Source organism: Eptatretus burgeri, chromosome 15 (assembly GCF_056783735.1).
Source record: "Eptatretus burgeri isolate ZD-2024b chromosome 15, Ebu_testis_v1, whole genome shotgun sequence".
In the NCBI taxonomy this organism is placed as follows: domain Eukaryota; kingdom Metazoa; phylum Chordata; class Myxini; order Myxiniformes; family Myxinidae; genus Eptatretus; species Eptatretus burgeri.
Window position 1 is genome coordinate 44,027,881 of NC_140975.1, and position 27,289 is coordinate 44,055,169.

At 44.7% G+C, this 27,289-nt stretch overlaps 1 protein-coding gene across 7 annotated transcripts in view; it reads left to right on the top strand.

Annotated features, from left to right (window-relative positions):
- LOC147012074 (E3 ubiquitin-protein ligase TRAF7-like) overlaps positions 1–27,289 on the top strand; it is a 113,873-nt gene that overhangs the window by 21,032 nt on the left and 65,552 nt on the right. For 6 of the 7 annotated variants that reach the window (XR_015051981.1, XR_015051979.1, XR_015051980.1 and 3 more), the window contains 6 exons: positions 3,412–3,595; positions 6,904–6,951; positions 7,064–7,198; positions 15,389–15,606; positions 18,183–18,256; positions 18,342–18,390. Coding sequence is in view for 4 of the 7 variants with exons in the window: in XM_085858231.1 (XP_085714357.1) it covers positions 3,412–3,595; positions 6,904–6,951; positions 7,064–7,198; positions 15,389–15,606; positions 18,183–18,256; positions 18,342–18,390 (708 nt within the window). In the remaining 3 variants the exon portion in view is untranslated. The remainder of the gene's footprint in view (positions 1–3,411; positions 3,596–6,903; positions 6,952–7,063; positions 7,199–15,388; positions 15,607–18,182; positions 18,257–18,341; positions 18,391–27,289) is intronic. The other variant, XM_085858232.1, reaches the window with a different exon arrangement.

Sequence of the window (27,289 nt, forward strand, 5' to 3'; positions counted from 1 at the left end):
TAGCCTGGAGGTATGTTTTAGGTCGTTATCTTGCTGTAGGATGAACCCCTGACCAACTAGGCATAGATCAGAGGGTATTGCATGGCACTGCAAAATGTTGTGGTCGCCCTTTTGGTTCAGGGTGCCAGTCACTCTGTGCAAGTCGCCAACTCTGGATCCAGCAAAAGAGCCCCAGATCATCACGCTTCCTCCTCCATGTTTGACAGTTGGTGTCACACACTGAGGAACCATCCTTTCTACTACTCGACGGCGTAAAAAAGCCCTGCCCGATGAATCGAAGATTTAAAATTTTGATTCATCGGTCCACAAGACCTTCTTCCAGTTTTCAGTAGTCCACTGGTGGTGCTTCATGGCCCAGGCAAACCTCTTTTTCTTATTTTGCCATCTTCGCAATGGCTTTCTTACTGCCACTCGACCTGTCAAACTTGTAGCTCGAAGTCTTCTCTTCACAGTTGAAACTGAGACTTTCTTACTTCGACCAGTGTTGAGCTGTGCTTGAAGCTGCTGTCCTGTGAGCCGCCAATCACGCAAGCTGTTGACTCAGAAACTTGTCTTCTGATTGTGTTGTGGCTTTGGGTCTGCCAGACCTCTTCCTGTCGGTTTCCTCGAGTTTCCAAGTGCCTTTTGATGGTGTAGGAAACTGTACTCACTGACATCTTAACTTATTTGCAATTTCTCAAAAGGAAAGACACTTTTAAGGGTTATAATGGTCTGTCTGTCTTTCTTGCCATTATGATAGCAAAAAAACGACTTCATGCAGTGCAATATTGTCCAAATAATGCTTCAGAGGGTATAGCAATGCAGTCTGTTCCAACACTGCTTTTATCCAGACAGAAGGTTTGTAACTAATCAACAAAAGTTGGGATACCTGTCAGAAAGGTTTGCATCAACTTTCAAGGCTTAATTTACTTCCATTGCTGCAGAACAGCTGCAGTTGCTAACCCATTACTTGTTCCCTGAAAAGGGCCTTTTTTAACAACTCTGAAATTTACATTATTTTTCAGTTGTTTGTAACCTAAACTTTTTTTTTTTAACCTCTGGCATTTTACCGCTTCGCTTTGTACAATTTCAGGTTATTCACTGGACTTGAACTGCTTAAATTTCAGTAAAAACTGAAAAAATGGGGGTGTTCTAAAACTCTAGACCGGTCGTGTGTGTATTTATGTGTATATATATATAATTGTATATATCTTCTTTTTTTTTAAAATTATAAATATATAAAGTAGTAGTGTGTGTTTGTTTGTCCTCTTATAACTTGAGAACTACGCATCCCAGAGCAAAACTAAAGGCATATTTGGAATCGGCACGTCTCAGAGGTACTACAGCACCTTAGATGTTAAAAAAACCAAACAAAAGAAAAAGTCTTTTTTTTATTTTTCTCCGTTTTCAATTTTTCTGCCACATTTTTCCGATTGATTCATGATTGATTTTCCGCATCACAACTTTTTTTATTCACAACCTCATCAAAATAAGACAGACAGACCAGTGGATGGACAGACCAGTGAACGTTTACAAAGTTTCTGATCAAAATTTGACTTTCTGATTTTAGATGCCCCGAAAAAGGAAGAGCTTCCTCCATTGGTCCCAAGGCAGCTGCAGCTATGTGAAAATGCACGAAGAGACAACAGGAGACTGAAGAGGAGCAAGATGCCAGGCTAAATGCACAGACACAACAGCAGCAGCGACAAAATGAGACTGAAGAGGAGCGATCAGCCAGGCTCAATAAACAGGCTCATCGGCAACAACAGCGGTGAGCAAATGAGATTGAGGAAGAGTGTGATGCAAGACTTGAGGCAATGCATTGCCACACTGCAGAAGCATGAGCACTGGCCTGGGCACAACAGCACAACAATGCCAATAGGGTGCATTCACCTATGACCCGGCTGACCTAACAACTCATGCAGACATTGGCCGAATGGACCAAGTCTGCACCCACTGCTTTGCTTACAAGTTCAAGGGAGAGACCAAGGGTGTGTGCTGCAGCGATGGCAAGGTCGTCCTTGAGCTGTCTCCTGCCCTTCCTCCCTTGCTGAAGGAACTTCTCTCAGGCGAAGGTCCCCTCAGCAAGCACTTCCTTGACAACATTCGGATGTATAATGGCAGCTTTGCGATGACTAGCTTTGGGCACAAGGAAGCTGAAGTCCAGGGCTGGAACCTTTGCTTCCGGATCCAAAGTCAAGTGTTCCAACGCATTGGCAGTTTGCTCCCGCCTGAAGAGGGCCAGCCAAAGTTCCTACAGGTCTACTTCCTGGACTCGCACGCCAAGGAGCTGGCTACCAGGGACGAACATTGGCCTCAAACCACACATCCTTGAGATACTCAAAAAATGGTTCCATGAGAATAACCATCTGGTCCATGAGCTCAAGACTGCAAGAGATGTACTTGCAGAAGGAGGCAACTCTGAAGAGCGCTAGATCATCAGAGAGAACAAGCGACCGCAAGGAGAGCACACACGCCGCTACAATGCCCAATCTGCACCAGAAGTCGCCATCCTAATTGACAATGAGCCAACAGAACCCAGAGACATTGTCCTCAGACCTTGCGATGGGGCACTTAAAAGGACCAGTGAGCTGCATGCATCTTATGATGCACTCCAGTATCCCATAGTGTTCCCATATAGAAGAGATGGCTACAGCATCCATCTGGTGGCCAGGACTGCTCCTGGACAGGATGGATGAAAACTCACACAGCTGCAGTACAACAGCTACCACATCATGGTGAGAGAGGGCAACCACATACTGCAGATGCGACAACTCTTTTTTTTTGGTCGATGTCAACTGCAAGATCGAGACAGAGCGACTGTGTTTTATCCACCGGAGCGAAATAACTTGCTTGCTGATAACTATGACAACCTCTGTGACAGCCTCATGAGCACTGATGACAAACGCTGATGACAAAGAACTGTGTCCAAATTAAATGTGATATATATATATATATATATATATATATATATATATATATATATATATATATATATATATATATATATATATATATATATATATATATATATATATATATATATATATATATATATATATATATATATATATATATATATATATATATAAAGCACCACAATTTACCCCTTTCTTATTCCTATTTTTTTTCCCCCGGGCAACGCCGGGTACTCCAGCTAGTATGTTACATATTCAGCAAAAGTTCCAAATGGGGATGTGAAGCCTCAATTCATACTGACAAGTTGCAGTTTGACCAGGATACTTATGTAAAGGCTTACTCCATCCCAGATTCATGAGATTTAAAAGGTTCAAATGGTAATCAGGGCAGCTGGCTTGATTTCCCTCTCGAGGATGGTGTGCAAGAAATAGCAAAGCAGATATTTTAATTAGTCACTATATTGAACACATTCAAATTATTTGTTGGCTTGTTTTTGTTTTTGCCACACAACAGATAGTTGCTCTGTGGATCAAATGAAGCTCAACCCAGTTGTGTCGAACATAGCGGTGGCCGAGCAGATTGCAGAGCTAATAATTCACTGCAAGTACGGCTGCTGCCCGGTGCCTGGCGGTCCACCTGGAATCTTGCAAGTGGATGCTGGCCGTTGCCCCACCACCATTAAGCTTGGGCAGCGCAGGTAAATTAATGTATAGAGGACCTTTCTGTGCTTTATTGCAAAAAAAAAAAGTTACTGTTTAATATCGGGCCATTAACCTAATTCAAGTTTTGGACATTGTCTCTGGGATTGGAATGAAAGGACCAGGAACTCCTTGAGGTATTTTGCCATTCTGAAGCTTATTATGGCTACAGATATAGGTTTGTGTTAAGTGCAGAAAAATGGAATTGATGTTTAAAAATTCACACTTACTTAAATTATTTTTTAAAGATTATGATTGCCAGCTAAACATCCATCAAAAATGGCACCTTCCTGCTGTATCTCACCCTCTGGTGACAGCATAGAGTCATCAGTTTACTGTTTGAATAGGTTGTGTTGGAGAGTCACACTCATGACCATACATCTGTGGAGATAATGTGTTGGTTTGCTCATTATGAGTTCCGGTGCTGTTAAACCAGTCTCAAGGCAAGGATTGCACTGGGTGGCGTTGCGGTTGACTTCCCAGTTGTCGTCGTAGCAAGAAATTTAAATTTGTTCTGGGTGCCACTGATAAGTCACCTACTTTTTATCAAGATATTGTGGGATATTTAATGTCCACCTCTGGCTAACGCTAGCAGATGTCCCGAGCTCAACTTGCCATCCATGGATGGCACACTAATTTATACAATACCCTGCCTCTGTGGAACAGTTCTTAGTTGAATCAGGAATTGCAACCAGATGACAACTCAAATGCTAGTGTGCTTTCTCTGAACTATCGTCCCAAGTCCAGTTATTGTGCAGCAGATGGTGCATTTTGGAATCGTGTTATTGCTTCATTCTCATCTTCTCTGCCACCCAATTGTGCTCTGAATATTTTTCTGCAGTCCACACCCACTTTTATGCATGGGGAGTCCCTCTACCTTTGTCACAAAAAATAATTCAACTATCACGTGTGTGTTTCCTCCAAGCAAAATATTATGACGGTGTCACATTGTAAGCTGCTGACTGACATCACGTAAACCACTGTGGCTTGAGGATTGAGCATTTTGGATTGTAACAATTTAGTCAGGATAAATAAGTCAACATTATTCGAACACTAATCCTCTCCAAGTTTCTCCATCAACCCCTCAATGCTGCCCTCCTCTCGGCTTCCCCCTCGTTCCACCTTCCCCTCCTCGGTGACCCTTTCACACCCCCCCCCATCCCACATTCCCAATGCCTCCTCCTCTGTCCCTCACTGTGAGGACCTCAAACATCCACGGTCTCCAGTCCAGCCTGATATATCTCTTATTCCATGCTGCTGCTGACAAATCAGACATTGTCTGACGAACAGAACGTCGCGGACTCCTTAATGTCTCTCCATAGCTATTGTTGCCTTGGCGGCAGAGTTGCACTTTACATCAATAACTCAATTTCAAATTGTCCGTGTGCTGATCTTACACCTCCAATTCCCCAGGAGTACCTTTGGCTGCGACTTCCCCTCCATTCCCACCTCTTGTTTGTCTGTGTGTTGTAGCATCCTCCAAACAGTGACTATTTCATTCACATTCTCTCACTCACACTCACACTCGCACTCACACAACGTGGACCAACTTTAAACCACTCATTCCAACTCTCTCTTTCTCATATGTGGTGATTTTAATGGGCACCATACAATTTGGTTGGGTGTTGGTACCTCTCACCAGCCATGGTACTTCAGGAAAGATCTTTTGTGACTCCATGGGACTGAATCAATCTGTGAACTTTCTGACCCGGATTTCTCCCAATGGAAAATCCTCCTCTCTGGTTTGGTGATGACAACTTTCCTTGCGAATGTCTCCTGCTTTTCCTCTGCTCCATTTGGTTCATCTTATCATAAGCTTGTGAAAGTCAACATCTCTGGCTACTCTCAGAGAGCTGCCTTGTGCCAGCATGTCCGGCAGTTCACTCAAGCATATTGGCAGGGGCTGCAAGCAACCATCTCACTTCAAGACTGGTCTCCTGTGTCTTCTGCCCTGATATTAACTCGGTCTGAGATTTCTTCCACAGAAACTTGCTCTCTTATGTACAGATTCATCCCATATTGTCTTGCATGATCCTGTCCTCCTTCCTGCTTATTGCACACTGAATCCTGTGGTGAGGCAGTTGCTCTGAAACAATTTGCCTTCTCTTCCAAGAAAGCAAACCCAACAGAAGGCAATTTCAGATCGTTCCAAAAAGTCTGCAACAAGTGTGTCCACTCCCATGCGTGCCAGAAAATCCAACCTCAAGATTGAACTTTCAAACTTGTCTGATTCCTCTAAATCCTAGCTGTGCCTTGTCAAGTCTGTCCCTGGTGTATGCTCCCGTCATCCCTTCACTCTCTTCATTTGGCACAGCTGACTGCTCGTGAGAAGGCTGAATGCCTCAATTTGTGTTTACTTCCAAATATTGTATTCCCTACATCTACCCTTCCATCTTGTGCCCAACTGCTCCTGGACTGTCTTTTGCACCTAAGAAGATGGAGAAGTTTCTTTCAACCCTTGACTCAACTCTGTTACTGAACCAGAATGCATCAACTCACATGTCCTAAAAACCTGCTCTGCTGCTCTTGCACATCCTCTCTCTGCTCTTTTCACCTTATCATTTGCCTGAGGTCATCTTCCATCTGCTTGGAAATCGGTCAACATCACTGCATTACATAAAAATGCGCAAAAAACCAATCCCTTTAACTACAGACCTATTAGCCTGCTTAGAATCATCAGCGAGGTCCTGGAATCTGACATCACAGTTGATATAAGATCCTTCCCTTTCTCCAACAACCTTATCTCGGATCACCAATCGTCCTGGTCTGTTCATTGTTCTGGTCTTGCACCTTCTGCTTTTTCAGTGCTTTGTCACACAGTTTTCTGCAGGGTGCACATGGTCCACCATCAACCCCCTTCTGATTAATTTACCAAAATCTCGAATCAATGCTCATTGCTCACCTCCACTCATTTATTCCTACTTTTGTCCTTGCCTGTGGAACCAACTTCCACATTTTCTTCAATCTCATTCTGCCCTCCAGGTTTTTAAGACAGCTGTTCACCACCATCTCAGATAATTCACCATCCAAAATCATATTTTATACCTTCGTTAACCCCCCCCCTTCTCCATCCCACCTCCTGCCAAATTCCAAGTTTTTCCTTCCTGAGAGTTTCCTTCTGTATTAATCTTGTCGATCCCTTGCGTCCCTTCCTACCCCTCATTCCTCCCCACGCCCATTGTTTCTCAAAGCCTCCCTCTAATTTGTCCTTCAACTCTGCTGTTGTCCTCCTCCCCCTGACCCTCCCACCCACCTCACTCTCTCTCTCTGCTGTTCCTTTTGTTTTGTTGCATCCTGATCCTTTCAGTGTTGCAGCTCTTTCACAAGCCTTGACTCTGTACAAAAAAGAAAAAGGGTAAGGTTGTTCCCTTTATTTATTGAAGCAATCATTATTGTTGAGTCGTATAATATACATTTGCATTTATTACCATGGGAGATTGCAGGTACACTTCCCACCATTCCCTCAGGGATCATGAAAGTACCTGCAGCTACCGGCCTGTACAATGTCCCAACAATCCTGAGTGCCCGCCGCTTGTGCAGATGGATCTTGAAGCTCATCTCCAGGAATGCAAGCATGTCAAGTGTCCTTACAGCAAGTTCGGGTAGGGGATTGGGGAAATGCTACATTGCAAGGGATACATTTTTCCTGATTATTTTTCTTCACTTTCTTTAGATTAATTGTATTTATTATTGCACACATCAGATTTGCACAAATTGTGGATTTTCATATTGCTATTACTATGTGTTTGATATTCGTATTTTTGTGCATGTTGAAGTATTTAAATATTTATTGTCGCTCATTATTTTCTGCCCTCCAATACCCACTGGTATTTCTTTTAATATCTGTGTGAATTGTACAGATATTTGTCTCACCCCATAAAGCTAACAACAAATGTGCCTCTGTCCTTTGGCAAGCCAGAAAATATCATCTTTGTCATCTCATGAATAACTCTCCAACCAGTGTGCATCCTGGGTCTTGGTGGTGCCTTGTCAAGTCTGTCTCTGTTGTATTATTCCCCTCTGCACTGTCTCTTACATCAAACGGCGCTCGAACCAAGAAAAAAATGTCTCAACTCGGTGTTGTTGCTCCAAATCTTGTGTGCCCAACTCGTACAGTTCTGTCCTCACCTTTATTGTCTCGTATCCACTCACAATGAGTCGGGTTATCTGTGACTAAACCATCTCCCCCACCAAGTTTCCTTGTGAGAGAGTGTATGGAGATGGACACCCAGCAGGATTAAAAACAAAACCTGTCAAAGGGCGGAGGAGCTCTTTGTGAGGCAACGGCCATCCATATCTGGTGTCCAACTGCGTCTGTGAACGTCGTCCTGCAGTTGGGTTACCTTTTCTTTGGAGGTTGGTGGCAGGATTTGCATTCCAGCTACCATAAAACACTTCAATTTTCTTTGCATTAAAAAAAAGTGTTTTGTGGAATGAATATCCACTCTGTGGGAGTACCTACCGTGCAGCTGCCCATTTTAGGGCAGCTCACCGCAGGTCAGGTCAGGTTCAATCTGTGACCTGCTACAGGTACCATGTAAACCTGTACTAACCTGTTCCATGGTCGGGTTGTTGGCGACTAAACCGTCTCCCCCACCAGGTTTTCTGGTGAGGAGGGTGTTTGGATATGGACACCCAGCAGGATTAAAAACAAAGTCTGTCAAAGGGCGGAGGAGCTCCTTGTGAGCCAACGGCCATCCATATCTAGTGCCCAACTGTGTCTGCGGACGTCCTCCTGCAGTTGGGTTTCTTCTTATTAGGAGGTTGGTGGCAGGATTTGCACTCCGGCCACCGTAAAACCCTTCATTCCGCAAAACGCAAAAAAATCTGAAAACCCGCTCCGTGGGAGTACCTCCTGTGCAGCTTCCCTTCGCAGGGCAGCTCACCGGATGACGAGATTGGGGCAAAGCCTTCGGGTCCCCCGATCTTTGATGATAGGAGGGAAACCACGGGGTAACATCCCTGGGTCAGATTGCGGGAGAGTGTGTCGGAGTGGTGCTGAGGTGTCGTCCACCGGATGGCGGTCTCCTTGGGTTAACCTGAGGCGGTCCCTTCGGGTGGGTGCCTGGAATGTCCTATCCCTAAGAGAGGATGATCACCTGTCTCTGTTATCATCTGAGCTTAAGCGTTTGGACATCGGGATTGCAGCTCTCTCTGAGGTTCGGAGACCGGATTGCGGCAAGATAATGGTGGGTGGTTACACCTACTATTGGTCTGGTCGCTCTGATGGTTACCATACCCAAGGAGTTGCTGTCGCTGTGTCCAATAAGCTGACCCCAATGATAATTGAGGTAACACCGGTCAACGAGCGTATTATGAGATTAAGGATTCGTCACTCCTTAGGTGTCATTTCCCTGGTCTCTGTTTATGCTCCGACTGAGGCGAGTGATCTCACCGTGAAGGACACATTCTACGCCATGCTCGAGTCTGTGGTTGATCAGTGCCCCAGACGAGATACACTTCTAGTCTTGGGGGATTTCAATGCATCGACTGGAACTGATAGGGATGGTTATGAGGTGTGTGTTGGTCCCCATGGGTCAGGAACTATGAACCAGAATAGCACTAAGTTCCTTGACTTTGCAAGCAGTCATGGACTTAGGGTGGCTGGTTCATGGTTTCAGTGCCCACAAGCTCATCGCTGGACTTGGTATTCCAACGCTGGCAGTGTGGCAAAGGAGATTGACCATGTCCTCATTGACGGTCGTTGAAGGATGATCCAGAACTGCAGGGTCGACCGGAGTGCTCAGTTCCTCAATACTGACCACAGGCTTGTTGTAGCAACTCTAAAGCTGCACCTTAAATCCTGGAGAATGGTACCATCCCAGCCTAGGCTGGATGTTGGCAAGTTCAGGGATGAGAGAGTAGCTGAGGAGTTTGCGGACAGGCTGAGTGGACACTTGGGGGGGTCCTGAAGAGTTGTGGAGTGCCTTCAAGACCACCGTCCTTGATGTTGCCGGTGGATGTCTTGGAGCTCACCGCAGGGCAAAGAAGAATTTTGTCTCTCAAGGGACACTGGATACCATTGACCAGAGTCGCAGGGCCAAGCTGAATGGCAGAGCTGAGCTGTTCAGGGAGCTGAGGCGTAAAACTGTACGTGCACTGAGGGTGGACAAGGAGGCCTATGTGCGAGGAATCTGTGAGGGGGTAGAGCATCACCTGTGGACAGGTGATTCTCGTCCCGCTTACAGGGGAATTCGCGCATTGCGTTCATCCAAGCCCATCCCTCGGAGCACTGCAGTTCGAGCGGAGAGTGGTAGGCTCTTGACAGAGGAGTCTGAAGTGAAGGCCCGCTGGGCTGGTTACTTTGAGCAGTTGTACCAGACTGATCCCCCAGCTGTCGAGTTGGACGTCAAGGGTGTTACAATCCCTGTTGCTGACCCTCGAATCAACTGTGGTCCACCTTCGCTTGTGGAAACACGGGCTGCGGTGAACCAGTTGAAACGGGGCAAAGCTCCAGGGATCTGTGGCATCCATGCTGAACTTCTCAAGGCTGGTGGAAATGCTGCACTCGTGTCGTTGCATGCAGTTTTGTGCTCTGCCTGGAACACAGGCATCATCCCAACTGACTGGAAGAGGGGCCTTGTTGTCCCTCTCTGGAAAGGGAAGGGTGATCGCCAAGACTGCAACAACTACCGAGGGGTGACGCTGCTCTCAGTGCCGGGCAAGGTCTTTGCTCGGATAATTCTTGATAGGGTTCGCCACCATCTGCTTGAGCACCAGCGTCCAGAGCAGTCAGGCTTTACACCAAAGAGGTCAATGATTGACCGTATCCTTGCCCTTCGTGTCCTCACCGAACGCAGACGAGAGTTTCGGCAGGCGCTGCTTGCAGCCTATGTTGATCTCTGTAAAGCGTTCGATTCAGTGAATCGGGATGTCCTCTGGAGGATTCTTGGTCTTCGTGGGGTGCCACCAAAACTGATCGATCTGATGTCTGAACTCTACTCTGGTACTGAGAGTGCTGTGAAGTGTGGTGGTACCATCTCTGACTTATTTCCAGTTGTTACTGGAGTTCGTCAGGGGTGTGTACTGGCCCCCACACTTTTCAGCACTTGTATGGACTGGATTTTAGGGAGGATGTCAGAGATCTAGCTGCGGTGCATCGTTTGGGAATGTCAAGATCTTGGACCTTGACTTTGCAGATGATGCAGTCATCTTTACGGAGACTTTTGACATCCTTCTGGGGGCCCTCGAGGTGCTGAATGAGGAGTCGGAGCCGCTGGGATTACGGGTTTCTTGGGTCAAAACTAAGATCCAGGCTTTCGGTGACATCTTGGATGCTGCTGTCCTGTCTGTGTCTGTTTGTGGTGAGGATGTTGAGGTCGTGGAGAGATTCACTTACCTTGGCAGTGATATTCATGTCTCTGCTGGCTGCGAGTCAGAGGTCAATAGACGTCTGGGTCAGGCCTGGGGAGTCATGGATTCACTGGATCATGGGGTGTGGCGCTGCCGGTACCTATGCGGGAGGACGAAAGTCCGAGTCTTCAGGTCCTTGGTACTTCCAGTCTTGCTCTATGGATGCGAGACTTGGACTCTGACCAAGGATCTGAGACGGAGACTCAATTCCTTTGGTACCAGGTCTCTTCGGAGAATCCTTGGCTATCGCTGGTCGGATTTTGTGCCCAACGAGCGGTTGCTGAGAGAAACTCGGATGAGATTTGTTACCTGCATAGTCCGTGAGCGTCAGTTGCGGCTGTATGGACATGTGGCTCGTTTTCCTGACGCTGATCCTGCTCACCAGATTATCTCGGCAAGGGAGCCTCATGAGTGGAGAAGGCCAACAGGTCAACCACGTGCCTTTTGGTTGTATCAGGTTGATCGGCGTCTCCAAAGAGATGGGGATGGGCCAGGCATCTGCCTGGGGCATGGCCAGATGGAGGCCCCTGGAGTACCGGTGGAAAGTGGATGCAGCAACACACTGCTCCAGCGAATGCCCCCATACCTGACCTGACCTGATCCACTGGATTTGTCTTTCACATACCATGAGTTGGAATAAGATCACTGCTTATCCTCTCAAATCCTGCTCTGTTGCTCTTGCTTCTACCTGCTCTCCTCTCTTCAGCCTGTCCTTCTCTTTTGTTCTCTTTTAGCCATTTCCCTTGTGCCTGTCATGAGCAAATATCACTTCATCCACAAGAAGGGTGCAAAAATTGATCTTCTTAACTCTAGGCCAGTCAGCTTTCTTCCAATTGCAAGCAAAGATATGGAATTAATCATTCCATGGAATAAAATAATGAAATTTTTTTCCTGCAATGTCTTTCCCCTTTTCAAACAGCCTAATCTCTGACCATCGATTTGTATTCTGCACCAATCACTCAACTCTGGACATGCTGCTGCTTCTCTCTCTCAGTTGTGGTTGAAAGCCCTAAATCTCAATTGTGTTGAGCATTGTCTCCCTGGCCATCTCTTGAACATGACACATTCTGGCATCCGGCACTGTTTGTCAAACCTGATGTCTGTGGCATTACAAGCCCACCTTCGTACCTGCTCTCTGGCTTCCATTAATTCTGCAGTCTCACTCCTCATCGATAAAAATGTCTTGTTTTTTTTTTTTTTTTGACAACCCTATCTTCCTTTTTGCAGATGACTCTATATTGTGTTGTACCATTGAAAGGCAGACATCAGCTGTGTTGCTCTCTGCTGATTTGTAATTCATTATATATTATTATAAATGAAACGTGTCTTTCAATCCTGGCAAAGCGCAGTCTCATCGTGTCACTCCAGAATAATCGGCACATGAACCCACCTATCTATTTCCACTGTCAATTACTGGAAGACGGGAAAAGGTCTTCTATTTCTCTTGTAGCTCTGACATTCACCATCAGCCATTACCTCTCTTGGATCAACGATTTAGTAAAGCCAGCAGCAGACTGGCATCCTCTGTCATTCCAAATCATTCCTTGGAAAATGAAAACTATCCTTTTTCAAAAGCTCAGTGGAATCCTGTTTTCCCTTTTGAGCTGGGGCCCCAGCATCACATCCCCACTCATATATTCTGTGAAACTTCCACTCTGGATCAACAACTGGGAATTGTGGTTCTGGCCTGCAAGGAACGTTTTTCCATAATATTTGATCTCCATCTTCTCTGGAGATGATTGAAATATTTAAAATATATTTATTTATTTTTAGGCAAACAAATCTTTTCATTTCTTTGTTATGATTTATCCATATGTTATCGTGAGTTATTGGAAGCTCCAAAAATTGGAATTGATCCTTGCCACTTAAAATGCACAGTGAAACAGCATAAGCAAATCAACATGTGCGCATGTGCATAATAGACCTTTGGCCTATTAATATTAATTAGCGAGTGTTCACTTTTTCCTTTCTTGTAGGAAAGGGGGTCAAACATTGAATTAATTTGTGGACATTGCAAATGCAGATTTCCCTTGTCTGCTATAAAAAGCTTATTATTGTTGTAAATAATATGCTAATAACGTTTCCTCACCCTCTCCCATTACTTTTATACAAAGTGACTCACAACTTGTCAATACATCAAATTTCCAAATGCTGTATAAAAACAGAAAGGTATGAGAAGAGTTCTTTCTTTGTGGCCAGTTTTGACAGCAGGACAGTGTACAATGAGATCCAACTTGATCGTGAAATGTGCCAAGATCCGAGCATCGATGTGAATGTGTATTATAAATGCATGTTTAAATGTTTGTCAATTTAATAAAGTTATTGGTCCTTCCTTGTGTTAAGTTTTGTAGATTGTATTGTAATGCTTCAGGCATTTTGGTTCTGTTGGCTGATCTCTCCTTCCGCAGGCTGCAGAGGGCGTCTGTAGACCTTGTGGATACACTGATAGCGACTCGCAAAACACTTTACAGCAGCATTTGATTAGGAAAGTGACATTTGCCTGCAGTGTTTCCAGTTGGCATTGATGGCAGGGCTTTGTGTGGGGTTTGGAGTTTTTCCTGCTTGTTCATGGTAGTGGTTTGGTGACAACCCAGTGCAAGCAGAGGAGCACAGAATTTAGATCCAATGGTGTGGTATAAAATCTGCCAGAACCTTTGGTGGATGAGGGGAGGGGATCACAGATCGAGGTTTGATTCACACAAACATGTACTGTTTGTTTGGCCACAGCTGTGGCCACGTTTTTCTGCTTTCTCTCCCATAGTTGCTGTAACATGCTGTGTCTGACTGTGGAATAACTATTATTGTTTGAGAGCTTTAAGCGGTAGTTTTGACAAGGAGGCCTCTTTTGGTTTATGCAAGCATTCTTAAGAAATGCTTGCACATCAGACCTGGCTTGTTTATGGATGAGAGCAAGTTGTTGTTTGTGTGGTTAAATCATGTTTGAGTAATGGCCTGGACACCAGTCATTTATATAATCTCTAAAAGCAATCATGTCAATGTTTTGGCAAAGAAACCAATATAGTTGATTACCATCCATAAGGAACGGTTGCATTGAACACATGGAATTGCAATTCCTCAAGTAAAGCATCAATTTGACAGCTTTTATGGGTTTTGACACAGAGCGGTTGAACAGTACCGAGAAACGAACGCGGAATGATTTAACGACTAGAACGGCACTCGGTAGAGCGCATGGAGCACCAGGCTCATCAGTTTACATTTCGTATCTTAATGATTGGCGAGACCTGCATCCGGACCTGAACCAAAATCTAATCAGCTTGTTCTTGTCACCTACCCAAGTCATCCACCAAGTTTTGTCATCAGTCCATAACTTTTTGAGATATCATGCTATTTTTCGTTTTTGGCCCTATTTCTCAATGGTGAAAAATCATTTAAAGAATCCAAGTATCCGGATCTTCACCAAAATCTAATCAGTTCATACTTGCCGCACACCCTACCTGTCCACCAAGTTTTGTCCAAATCTATGAATAACTGAGATGTGCTCACAGACCGACAAACAAATAAGGGTGAAAACATAACCTCCGTCAATCTTTGGTGCCGGAGGTAATAATTGGAGTCAAATGTATTTGATGGAATGGCATTGTAGCCTAGAGGTAGAGCTTCTTGGCTGTCTAGCCTGAGCTCAAATCTCGATCCAGCTATAAACTGTCATCCTGGTGTTTCGCAGGCAGGGTGAGGCGTTAAATTGTGTGCCCCATCTGCCTGCATTAGTTGGTGGATTTTAAAGATCCCACAGTGTCCTTTGTGAAGAGCAGACAAGTAATCACTGGCACCATAAACAAATAACAAATTCCTGCACCCTCAGTTAAGTATCCTGAATCAGAGTGATGAGCCGTTGTAACTTGAAAACCCTGCCAAAGAATCCGCTTTGGCAGAACTGACGCTCTGTATAGTGAGTGCATGTCATGGTAGGTTTATAATGCATGAATAAATTAATGAATAAAAAATGCATTTGTTGAGAAAATGATAAGAGCCTGAGTCTGTGAATTTGTTTACTCGTGCAACATTAAAAATAAAAAATAAAAAAATTGTTTTTTATTCCATTCCAAAAATAATTTGGCCCATGTTAGTGCCTAAGTTGTTTTGTGGTGAAATGGCCATTTATTTTGATGATTCAAATTGGAACAGCTTGAACTAAAAAAAAAAATATTTTGAAGATATTGATGAATGATTAAAATATTGGACCATTGATTTTTTTTTTTTTTTTTTTTTTAAATCAATTGACTTTATCCAAACTCTGCTTGACAACCAAGGGGGTAAGAAGTTGTGAAAGAAAATAATTTTAATGGGATGCTGGGTGAAATGTAGGTCAAACATTCCTCCATCTCTTTTTGTATTTAATGTATTTGACCTCGAACATTTCTCGGAACAAATGGACAAGTCTGTTCAGACCTTCTTTACCTGTGATTTATTTCTGACAGCTGCGAGTTTGTGGGCAACGATGAGACCATGGCGACACATCTGTCCGTGTGCCGCTTTGAGGGCGTTAAGGACTTCCTACGCCGCAGCGAGGAACGCTCCGGGGAGCTACATGCAGTTCTTGCACAACGGGAACAGGAGCTAGCCTTTCTACGCAGCACTCTTGGTCGTCTTGCCGAGAGCCTTGAGCAGGTTGAAAAAAGGGTTGAAACTAGGCTAGGTAAGAGTAATGTTCAACTAGTTTTCTGTAAATGCCGTATCCATATGTTGCTCACTTTATGAGCACATCATTCTCCTTCACTTCAGTGGGGAGGGAGGGGTTCCTTCTGAGCCTCTTCAAGCAGTCGAGAGAAATTGTAGGTGCCAAAGCTCACAAAACTATTGAGCTACTGGGCTGCAGTGCTTTGCAATTTGGCTGCAGAGGATGCACATGCCTAAGTAATTTAGCAAATGGCAGTACAGCTGGCCAGATAGTACAGGACCATGAACCTGAGTCAGAATGTAACTTGGAACATGGCAACAAAGGTCTGACATGGCAACAAATTCACTTCTGAACCCTCCAGAACTCTTCCCCACCTCGATAGGTCATCAACCAAGACAGCCAAGAAGTTCTTCCTCTCGGCTACAATCTCTACAACATTTGTACCTCTGTTCATCTTCTTTCCCCTAATTATTCTTCTTTTAACATTACTTGCACCGATTTTTATTGTTCACATCCACTTTATTGGCATGGAAAACCAGAATGTTGCATCATGGTGAGAGCATCCGCTCAGTCTAGGACGTCGGTGGTTCGAACTCTAGGCCGGGTCATACCAAAGATGATTAAAATGGTAATTGTTACTTATTTGGTTGACGTTCAATATTTAAATGGTATAAAACATGGACAAATAACTCTGGCAACCACTCCACAAGCTTGTTGGTACAAATGACCTCCTCCTGTGTTGAAGTTCCTTGTAAGGGAAGTTGTGTTATTACCCCTGCTGAAGGAGAGGGTATTTTATTTGGGTCCGTTTATTTGTTTGTTTGTCTACCCGCACAGAACTTTAGTGTTTTTCTCTGCAATTGCTTGTTGGATTGAGAAAATTTTTCACCAGAGGAGAGACTACTCATGCAGAATGTTTTTATTATTATGACATCAAAGGTCATGTGGTGTGGCAGCCATGTTGGAAAAATGGAAAAATTTTGGACCTCTGTATCTGTGAAACAGCACCAAGGAAAAAATTTAAACTTGGCACATGGCAAGTACTCCTCATGGGGAATAAGTGCAATATATATATATATATATATATATATATATATATATATATATATATATTTTCATATATATTGCAATGATGTCATAGGTGCTTTCATTGTGACGTCATAATTGCATATGTAGAACGCTACATCTGATTGGAATGAAAATTTTTGAGGGTCATCTAGGGATAAAATGGGCCACAGAAAAAAATTGATGATATAATCGGTCACATGATTCAGCAGCCATCTTGTTTTTTTTTAAAAAAACTTCAAAAATTTTCCGCTGAAGTGGCTCAACAAATCGAGGCAAAACTTTACACGTATGACCACCTATACATGAGGGACAAAAGGTTCACACATATGATGTCATAGGTCACGTGGTCTGTCAGCCATATTGGATTGAGCAAAAATCTTTAAATTCCTTTTCTTGAACCGCTTTATCAATTGACATGAAACTTCTCAATTATGATCTAGTAGTGATGGGGAATATCTATCTATAATTCCAGCTGTGTGTGTGTGTGTGTGTGTGTGTGTGTGTGTGTGTGTGTGTGTGTGTGTGTGTGTGTGTGTGTGTGTGTGTGTGTGTGTGTGTGTGTGTGTGTGTGTGTGTGTGTGTGTGTGTGTGTGTGTGTGTGTGTGTGTGTGTGTGTCTGCGATCGCTGTTTCTCGACAACCACTGGTCCAATCTAATTGAAACTTGCCAGGTATATTGCTGGGGCCCTGTGGGTGTGCCTTTTCAAGGTTTGATATTAATCGGACAAGTGGTTCCCAAGTTATGGCCATTTATTTACCAAACCAATGACAGGACACGGTGCTTTGACGTCACGATTGACGTCACAATTCTTCTTTTTTTTCTTCTTTTTTTTTGCACGTACAGCCACGCATGTACGGGCCCATACTAGTATATTTAATTTTAAGTTTCAATCTGATCAGATGCATGGTCTGGTAGCGAGAATTATTTAATTTTTGATCTGGGTACTTTTTGAAATATGTATGTATATATGTTTATGTTTCCAATATATATATATATATATATATAATTTTTGAAGAAGGCTCACTTGGCTGTTCCTGAATGGGTGTGAGGGTAGAGGAGTAGCAGCTGTTGGGGTTAGTGAAATGTGAATCCTCCTGATGGATGACTCTATCTTTGCTTTTTTGCTTGTTTGGGTTCCTTCTGATCACTCCAATGCAGGACTTGTACCTATTTGGTCTTCCATTTGATTTGAAGTGAATTTATTTTAATCCCATTCTGAATTCAATTGAATAATAATAAACCTCATGGGTCTGGGTCAGGTGTCAGATCAAAGTGAGGTTGCATCAAAGCATGACGTCTTGGTACCCCGTCATCTCTGCCAGCAGTTATAAAGTGACGGTTCGAGTTATGTCTCTAATTAATTACGTAACACACCAGTACACAAACGTCACACAAAACTACACAAACGCACACAAAACGAGTCCTGGCGAGGGTCTGCAATCTCTGATTGCTCTTTTTCCTGTTTGCTATTGTTTTGAATTGCACTGCATGAAAGGTTTGTGGTTCAATAAAAAATTTTCCTCCAGATGTGATGCATGAGAATCAGAGTAAACTGAGTGAAGACTTCATGGAGTTTCGCCGTGACACCACTGTGCTAAGTGTAAGTTTGTGAAGCATTTACCCAATGGCCTGGAAAAAGGTGTTGATGAGCATTTTTATGAGTGAGACCTTGTCTGTGTTTCCAGGATGAAATATCACACATCAATGCACGGCTGAACATGGGAGTCCTAGGATGTGAGTTGTTTTGACTTCGTTTGTCTAGATTGATCTGAAATCGAGTTTTTATTTTAATACGAGCAGAGTACGCACCTCCTGGGTGGGTTGAGTTTGCGCATCACTTGTTGAAAAAAAGTCTATTTTGCAAGAAGGCTATACAGATGTTTGTGTGATGTGTGCTTAAAAGTTTCAAGATGGTGTAAAGGTCAAAAGAGTACATTCCAATAGTAGCGTCTCAGGGGTCTAAAGGGTCTACTCTCTCACAAATGTCAAAAGCTCTAAATGGTCAAAGGTCCAAGCTGTCATCTGTCAGAAGAGTGTAAGGGGTCTAAATTGTGTTAAGGTCGAAGTGGTCCGAATGGATCTAAAGGTGTCCAAAGTGTCGAAAGGATCTTGGGATCAAAAGGGGTTTAGGGGTCTTAAAGGGTCTTTTGGAGTCTAAGGGATCTTTAGGTTTTTGGGATCTTTTTTTTTTTTTGTATGCAATGTCGAGGCTCGTATGAGAGCTAAAACATAGAATGTACAACAAGGGGAGAAGGAGATAAGAATGGCTGTAGAGGGAAGGACAAAACAGTGGGGAACAGACATGAGGAGATCTGTGGAAAGGAGAGGGATGGGGGCAGCGTACACGGGGTATACAAGATGGACACTACAGGGACTTTGAAGAAGGAAAGCAGGGAATTTGAAGGAGGTGGGTTTGGGGTGGAGAAGATTTGAGAGGTATTTAAGGGTCTTCAATGGTCTCAGCAGTCTAAATGGTCAAAACGTTTAATTTAAAAGGTACATTTCAATAGTACTAAAGACGTACATGTAGTCAGGGTGCAACTGAAGTTCAAATGGTATAAAATTTATATATATATATATATATATATATATATATATATAGCCTGGTGTTGGCTGAGTGGTTAGGGTGGCGGCTTGGGATCCCAGGGTCCTGAGTTCAAGCCCCGTTGGCTGCTGAATTAACACCAGGGGGTTGACTCAGCCTGTCATCCATCTGAGGTCGGCGAAATAAGTGCCAGTGTACTGGTCCCGGTGTATGCCCCGGTTAGAATAGGTGTACCATATCCCTGTGTGTCGTAAGAGGCGACCAGGGTTGGCGTCAGGAAGGGCATCCGGCCATAAAAAACATTGCCTCAAGAAAAAGCCCAACCCCTGCACAGCAGGGAAAAATGGCTGTAAAAACGGTCGTTATATATATATATATATATATATATATATATATATATATATATATATATATATATATATATATATATATATATATATATATATATATATATATATATATATATATATTGTTACGGTTCTAGGAACCATATGCATACAAATATACAGTTGTCCCGAAGTTAGTTATTCCATTAAGTATATGTGTAGATGCATCCCTACCTTGTGTGTAGTGGGAAGACACTGGGGTGCTTGTGATGTTTTTGTAGTTGGATTAAGAAATCATTATATCCCCTCCATTATGATCTACGGTACCATCGCACTTGCACCCCTCGGTTCGCTGGCCACAGCACACCATTGTCCATCTGCTGTCTCCGGAGGCTCGTTTCTCGAGGCAAAATCTTCGCGTTCGTTGTTCCAGTTCCTCGGCTTCCCCAAATGTTCTAATTCCTTCTTGACGGGTCCAGACACGCGTGGAGTGGGCAGGCTTTCTCTGCCTGGCCGAAACCCCGCCCATGAAGGGCGGACCCCATGAAGGCCCTGTCCAATCAGGACGAATGATGACGTCAGCTTCGCCAAGGCCCCTGCCCTCCCTTGGGGATCTATAAATCATGACACCATCCTCAGAGTAGAGTGAGAGAGTGGGAGAGTTCGTTGTTGGTTGAGGGAGGAAGATGTTCGCTGGTTGGATTTGAAAGTTCGTTGGTTGTGAGAAAGCTGAAAAGACCTCGACCAGGCCTTGGTCGGGTCCTGCTCTTGTCTGCAGCCCCGTTCATACCTTGGACTCGGCGCCCTCCACCCGGGCTCCTTCGCAGACACGGTCTCCACACGTGCGGTGGTGGGCCGAACTGCACGACCTCTGTCGGGTGCCCCACCACGGAGCATCCCTTCCCTCGGAACGTTCAGGTACCAAAAGAACTGCGACCTCAGCTCCCTCCCTCCGTGGCTGCAAAGTCCTTTGCCATTCACCTGGGTTTATTTTGTCTGAGTGTGCGTCTGAGTGTGTGGCGCCTGTCCTTTAAGTAGAATTGTACTGTATAAGTTTTTGATCATTGTCATTCTTGCCTGTATTATTATCATGACAAGTCTGCTCTGTGTCCTCTTTTGTAAGTTGCTGTAAAATTGTCGCACTAAATCTCTCTTCTGTCCCCTACATAACACACCAATAAACCTGTTCCTGCACCACATGAATTTCCTCGCTTAGTGTAAATTATTGTAGAAATGTTCCCAGTTAGTTTTTGTCTTTTCCTTCATTGATCCAGTATGGTTCGGATCTAAGTTTAGCTGGGTATTTATCCCCGATAATCTGTTCATTCTAGCTGGTACGTCCTTGGCAGTTCCGCTCGGCTGCATCCGATCCGGAGTTGGTAGTTAGTACTCTACCATAGTTGGTAGAGTGATCTGGTTCGGGCAAGGCGTACTGAGGGCGTGGTTTCCCAGTAGTCAAAACCGCGTGGTTAATTAGGTAAACTAATTACACCTGGCAGGAAGACCCAACGCTACACGGTTGAGGTATTGGCGTCCACGGTCGGTGTAGCGACCCGCCACATCACGGAATTATCAGTGAGCGACGGCCTATAATTCCGGGAGTCTGGTGGGAGACAACGTAACTTCCCCCACCTTGTGGTCATTCTCTCCTCCAGACCCCGGCCCACAACAATATGTATATGTGTGTGTGTATGTATATATATATATATATATATATATATATATATATATATATATATATATATATATATATATATATATATATATATATATATATATATATATATATATATATATATATATATATATATATATATATATATATATCTATATGAGCCTGGTGTTGGCGCAGTGGTTAGGGCAGCAGCTTGGGATCCAAAAGGTCCTGAGTTCAAGCCCCGTTGGGCCACTGAATTAATACACCAGGGGGTTGACTCAGCCTGTCATCCTTCCGAGGTCGGCGAAATGAGTACCAGTGTACTGGGCCGGGGTATACCCCGGTTAAAATCGGTGTACCATACCCCTGTGTCATAAGAGGCGACCAGGGTTGCGTCAGGAAGGGCATCCGGCGTAAAACATGTGCCAAATCACTATGCGGATCATATGGATGATCCGCTGTGGCGACCCCGAAAGGGAGCAGCCGAAAGAAGAAGAAGAAGAAATATATATGTATATATATATATATATATATATATATTGTTGTCGGCCGCGGCACGACCGCCAGATGTTGGCTCGACCGATCGCCCGGAATTCAGATCATACAGTTCGGAAAAGTCCGAAGAGCACGGGTCCTTTCTTTTGGACCGAACTCGCCAATAGACAGGCCACGTGGGGTAGGGTCGATTGCCAATTTCAATTTACCTAAATACCCACGTGGTCCAAACTACCGGGGAAGTTCATCCTCGACGGCACTCGTACGAAACGAGCTGCTAAGGCCTTAGCGTGCTTGTTCTGTGTGTGATCCTGAGCGGTTTAATCGCTGAGTTCCGTCGGTCCCGATTACTCTGTTACTCTGGCAATGGCTGCTAACTTCCCAACACATGACATGCTCAGTCAATGCAAGAATGGACTCGACGAGCTGAGAACATTGAACAAATGGGGATATTTATTTATAATGCAATAATGGGGAACTAGGGAACACAGAAGAGCAGAACTATACCGACTATAAGAAATGCAAATCAATATATACAGCACACAAAGCACTTAACAGTTTTCTACTTATTAGATGGGGCCCATACACAGACACACATACGCACACACACACACCCACCCAAGAAATGGTGGCTGATGCCTTTCTTGCGGACTTCAGCTCGGAGGGACAGGTGAGCTGAAGCCCAGGGTCTGTCTTGGACTTTCCCACCTTGTGTGGTTTTCAAGCTGTTCGGACCGGGCATCAGCGAGGGTGAGCTGGACCCAACCACCACGAGCCGCGATCCTTTCCGAGCTCCGGCAGATCCCCTCGCGCTCCGGAACATTGGTGTCAGGAGTGGGGTGAGAATCCCTCCACCCCCATACATTTGCAGGACATCAATTCAACAACAACTGGTGTCGTTCACACCCAGAACATTGGTTACGAGAGGCGTGGGGAAAAAAAACAAAAAAAAACCCTCGCTCGCAAATTCCAAATTTGGTTTGATTTTATTTTGAGCGGATTGGGTGTAAAACTTCGAAATTATAAAGAAAGATGCAGTCGCAAAATGGCGGCGCGACACGAAGCGGGAGAGGGTTACTATGAATAGCGTAACGAACCGCACAGCATGAAGAAAATTTTCTCACCCACCGGTTCAAACCATGTGGTCACAGCATGCATCATGGCAAACGAAGCAGGACGAGGACGTGTACATGAATGAGCTTCGTACACGATTGTGGGATACCTTGAAGCAGAGGAGGTGTGATGAGAATTGTATAGAGGAGTTACAAATTAAATTGGACGAGTCATTACGGCACGTAGACAAGGTTCAGGAAAATTATGTGCACAGGGAATCGCAACAATTGGCCGATGCACAGGAACGAATTCGGGGGCTGGAAAAGGACTTGGCCAACACAGGTGAGGAACTACATGGAGAAATGATTAAAGTAGAGTAGTTTACCCATAGGTTGTTGGAACATGAGAAGAGCGAACTGAACAAAAGGATAGAGGAGGAGCAAATTAGTAACTCCCGGGATAGGAAGAGCGTGGAAGAAGAAAGGAAAACAAAGCTGGAAAAGGAAAAACGGGAACATGATTTGGAATTGAAACACCTGAAGCAAGGGGTAAGATCAGGCAATCAGATAAGAGAAAACCTAGAACAGAAGATAAAAAGAGGAGAGAAATATCTGGAGCAAAGGAAGGAAGGAAGAATTGTTGGAAAAGTCAAGACAGTTTGAGGAAGTCCAGGGAAAAATGAGGAAAGTAGAGTGGAGTACACATAAGTTGGAACAAGAGAAGAGCGAACTGAACAAAAGAATAGAGAAAGAGCAAATTAGTAACTCCCGGGATAGGAAGAACTTTGAAGAAGAATGGAAAACAAAGCTGGAAAAGGAAAAATGGAAACGCGATGTGGAATTGCAACTGAAGGAAAAGGTAAGATCAGGCAATCAGATAAGAGAAAGCCGAGAACAGAAGATAGAAAGAACAAAGAAATATCTGGAACGACTTGAGGAATACGGTAAGAAAATGGACGAAATGAGGGAGGAAGCATGCGAAAGAGGTGCAGAGATGAGAAAGGAATTATGGGGAAAAGCTGCTGAGTCACAGAAAAACCAAAACAAAGAGAGGGAATTACAAAACGAGCTGAGTATGTTAAGTGAGGAAAGAGAGAGAAGGGAGAATGAAACATTAAGGAACTACACTGTGCAGATTGCACAGTTAGAAGCCAAAGCAAGATTAAAGATTGAGATGGAAGAAAGAGTAGTGAAAGAACAACAAATGAAGCAGGAAAGGGAAATCAATCAATTGAGGGAAACGACGAGATTGGAGATGGAAGAACAAGAGACAGTGGGATAGGAAACAACAAGGACAAATGTGTCCAAGAGCCGCGTCATTCCACCAGTCAATGTCCTTGCTCTGCTCGCCTCCAGGGCATCTGGTGCCTCCAGGGCATCCGGTGCCTCCAGGGCATCAAGTGCCCGAGTGCATCAGGTGCCTCCAGGGCATCAGGTGCCTTTAGGGCGTGAAGTGCGTTTAGGGCATCAGATGCCTCAGGGCATCAGGTACCTCCATGTAGCCTCCCTGCCTACTTCACTCCCTATTCTCACCCCCAGAAAGGTTTTGTGTTCACCAGAAGAAGAAGAACAGCACGGAGCTCTCTTAGAGCCAGCGTTCGCTACGCAATGCGGCTAAAAAGAACATGAATTTGAAATTGACCAACTAAAGGAGGGAGCAAGGTTGGAGTATGCGGAGGTAGTAAAAGAACAAGGAATGAAGCGGGAAAAGGAAATCAACCAATTGAGAGAAACTACGAGATTGGAGAATGAAGAACATGAGAGACGGTGGGATAGGAAACAAAAATAACATAAATTGGAAATTGCCAACTAAAGGAGAGAGCAAGGCTGGAGTACGTGGAGATAGTAAAAGAACAAGGAATGAAGCAGGAAAGGGAAATCAACCAATTGAGAGAAATGATGAGATTGGAGAATGAAGAACATGAGACGGTGGGATAGGAAACAAAAATAATATGAATTTGAAATTGACCAACTAAAGGAGAGAGCAAGGTTGGAGTACGTGGAGATGGAAAAATTCCAGAAAGATAACGAACAATACAACCAAAAAGGCTCACAGAGGAAGAATGACTCAAATGGCAAGGAAGATGGAGCCAGGAAGTAGGACAGCACAATAATGTGGGTTGTGTGACATCACCACAGGGAGTAATGTTAGTGGTGTGGGACTTGATTGACATCACTCATCGGATGAAACCACAATTAGAGCAAACCCTGGTGAAGGAGACATTGAGGGAGCATACGGGGTTGTTGACGAATGAAACACATTTTGAGCAGGTCCAGCATGTGGAGCTGACAGTCCCAGAGGAGTGTGGCGAACCGATGATGAGCAACCTGCTGGAGAGAAGCGACCGGACCGAGGTGACTGGAACGAAGCAGGTACGTGGGCACATGCATACATGGTGCGGACGATGAGCTTAAGGTAGGAATTGAATTTTATGTTTATGAAGAGACTCTTAAGATGAGCTTAATGAAGATGAGCTTAAGGTAGGAATTAATGAAGAGATGGGGTGCACGTATGTGTGACCTCTGAATGTGTGTATGGAATGCCTGTGAATGAATGCTGTGAGCCCACAGTCCAGACTACAGCACTGGTGTGTGCTGCCGAGGCCGAAACGTGTGTGGGTACTCATGTGGTGTTCGGGAATGTAGCCCTGGAGTGCGAGGCGGTTGGTCAGGGCGCAGGCAAGGTTGAAGGTGTGGAATGTGAACGCCTAACCTTGGAATGTGTGCAGCCTGTTTTGTGTGGGAGTCCTGAGCATGGAATGAGTGGTGACGTAGGAAATAGGTTCGAGGTGCAAGGGGAAATAGAAATGCCACTAGGACAGAACTTGACACAGGGGACAAAAACCACAATGGACAGCTCCACATGGGTTCTTACAGAGTTAGAGGTGCTGCATCCAGGAGCAGGCTTTAGAAATTGGATATTAATTTCTCTCTCAGCCTCCCAGGAACTTTGGGGTAGAGCGCAGATGAGTAGCAAGCGGCACTGGCATGTCACTTGGTCTTCAAACCTCTCTGAGGACACGAGGGGTTCGGCTAGCTGAATGGGGTTTATCTGTCTTGAGGGAGTTGGAGAGAAGAGGGGGAGGCGGCTCCCCCGATTGGGGTTAACCTGACTTCCGCGAACCCTGGAGAAAAGGAGGGGGTGGACCACAACCCCAATTGAGACGTGACCCCTTTGAGCCGTGGCGGAAAGGCGGTGGGGTCATGTAATGGGTAATGAGGGATTCGCTCCCTCACTCCCCTTCCAATGAGCCAAAGAAGCAGGCCATATTGGGATGTAAAATTTTTGATTGAAAATTATATCGAGAGTGATTGCAAATTGAGACGGACAGAAAGGATAAGAGTGGCACGAGTGGATTTGGCTGATTATAAAAAAAATAGTGGAGACATCACAGGCGGAGCGTTAAACACACCTGAAACAAGTGGATGACAAAGAGTGGCTTGTTTGAGGAAAGACTGAAATGCCTGGTGAGAACCATGCAGAGGTTCCACGGGGCTGGTGAAGAGATTTTCATGTTTTGTTTAAATTGTTGGAAATGTACGATTCGGGCAGTGTGGAGGAGGCCAGCGGACGACGGACGTAGTGACAAATTGAATGGGGTTTGATAAAAAAAAAGTATCAGTTAAATTTGATGACCAAGTGGGATCCGAGGGACTGGTGTGTTTTTGTTTTCACGTAAAAGTGAAAGGTGTTGGATGATGTTGTGGGCTGGGTGTGTGGCACTGTGGAATGAATGACTAAAGTATTTGGGGTGAATGGCATGATTGTGTGAATGAGAAGAGTGAGTGCGAACAACGTACCCTGTCGGAAGGAGTCTCCTAACCGAGTTAGTGTAGGTTAGGGGGACTTAGAGGATTTGACATGGATTCTGGCTGCTGTTCCATTGTGCAGGCAGACTGCGAGGGGTAGGTGCAGGCCAAGGTAGGTTGGTACTTGTTGGGAGTGTGACATGGTATTGAAAGTTGGTGAGTCGGGAGAAAGGGCACCAGGGCTTTGGGGGTTCCTGGCAGGTGAAGGCTGCCAGAGTGCTAGGAGAGCACAGTCGGGTTTAGTGCCAGGAGAGCACAGTATGGGGGCTAGAGAGCCACCCCTTAGTTCGGAGCGCCAGAAGCACGCTCAGGTGAACCCCGAGGGCGTGGGGTGTCCCCCACCCCCGATTGGAAGCAGGCAAAGAGGCCTAGTAGTAGTCACACTCCCCAGCCAGCGAGTTATGCCTGGCACCACCAAATTAAAAAAAGACAGATAAGGGCCTTGCCCAGGTTTAAAAGAATGGAACACTGTGCCAGGTTGGGAAAAATTGGTCATTAGGATCATTCTAGCCATAGCAGGGTTTATTTCATTGTTTAGAGCTAAAAGTAATTTTTATAAATGGTTAGGTTCGATGAACTCTCCTCCGCACCATTCATGCGTAACACCTGGTACGAGTAGTGTTGATAGGAAAATTTGTTAACAAGGGCCAGGCTCGGTCACCCTCTCCAAGTGCCAGAGAGGCCACCAGTGTGTCATGAGCACACACCCACGAAGATAACAGTTGATTAAGAAACACACCATCCTGTC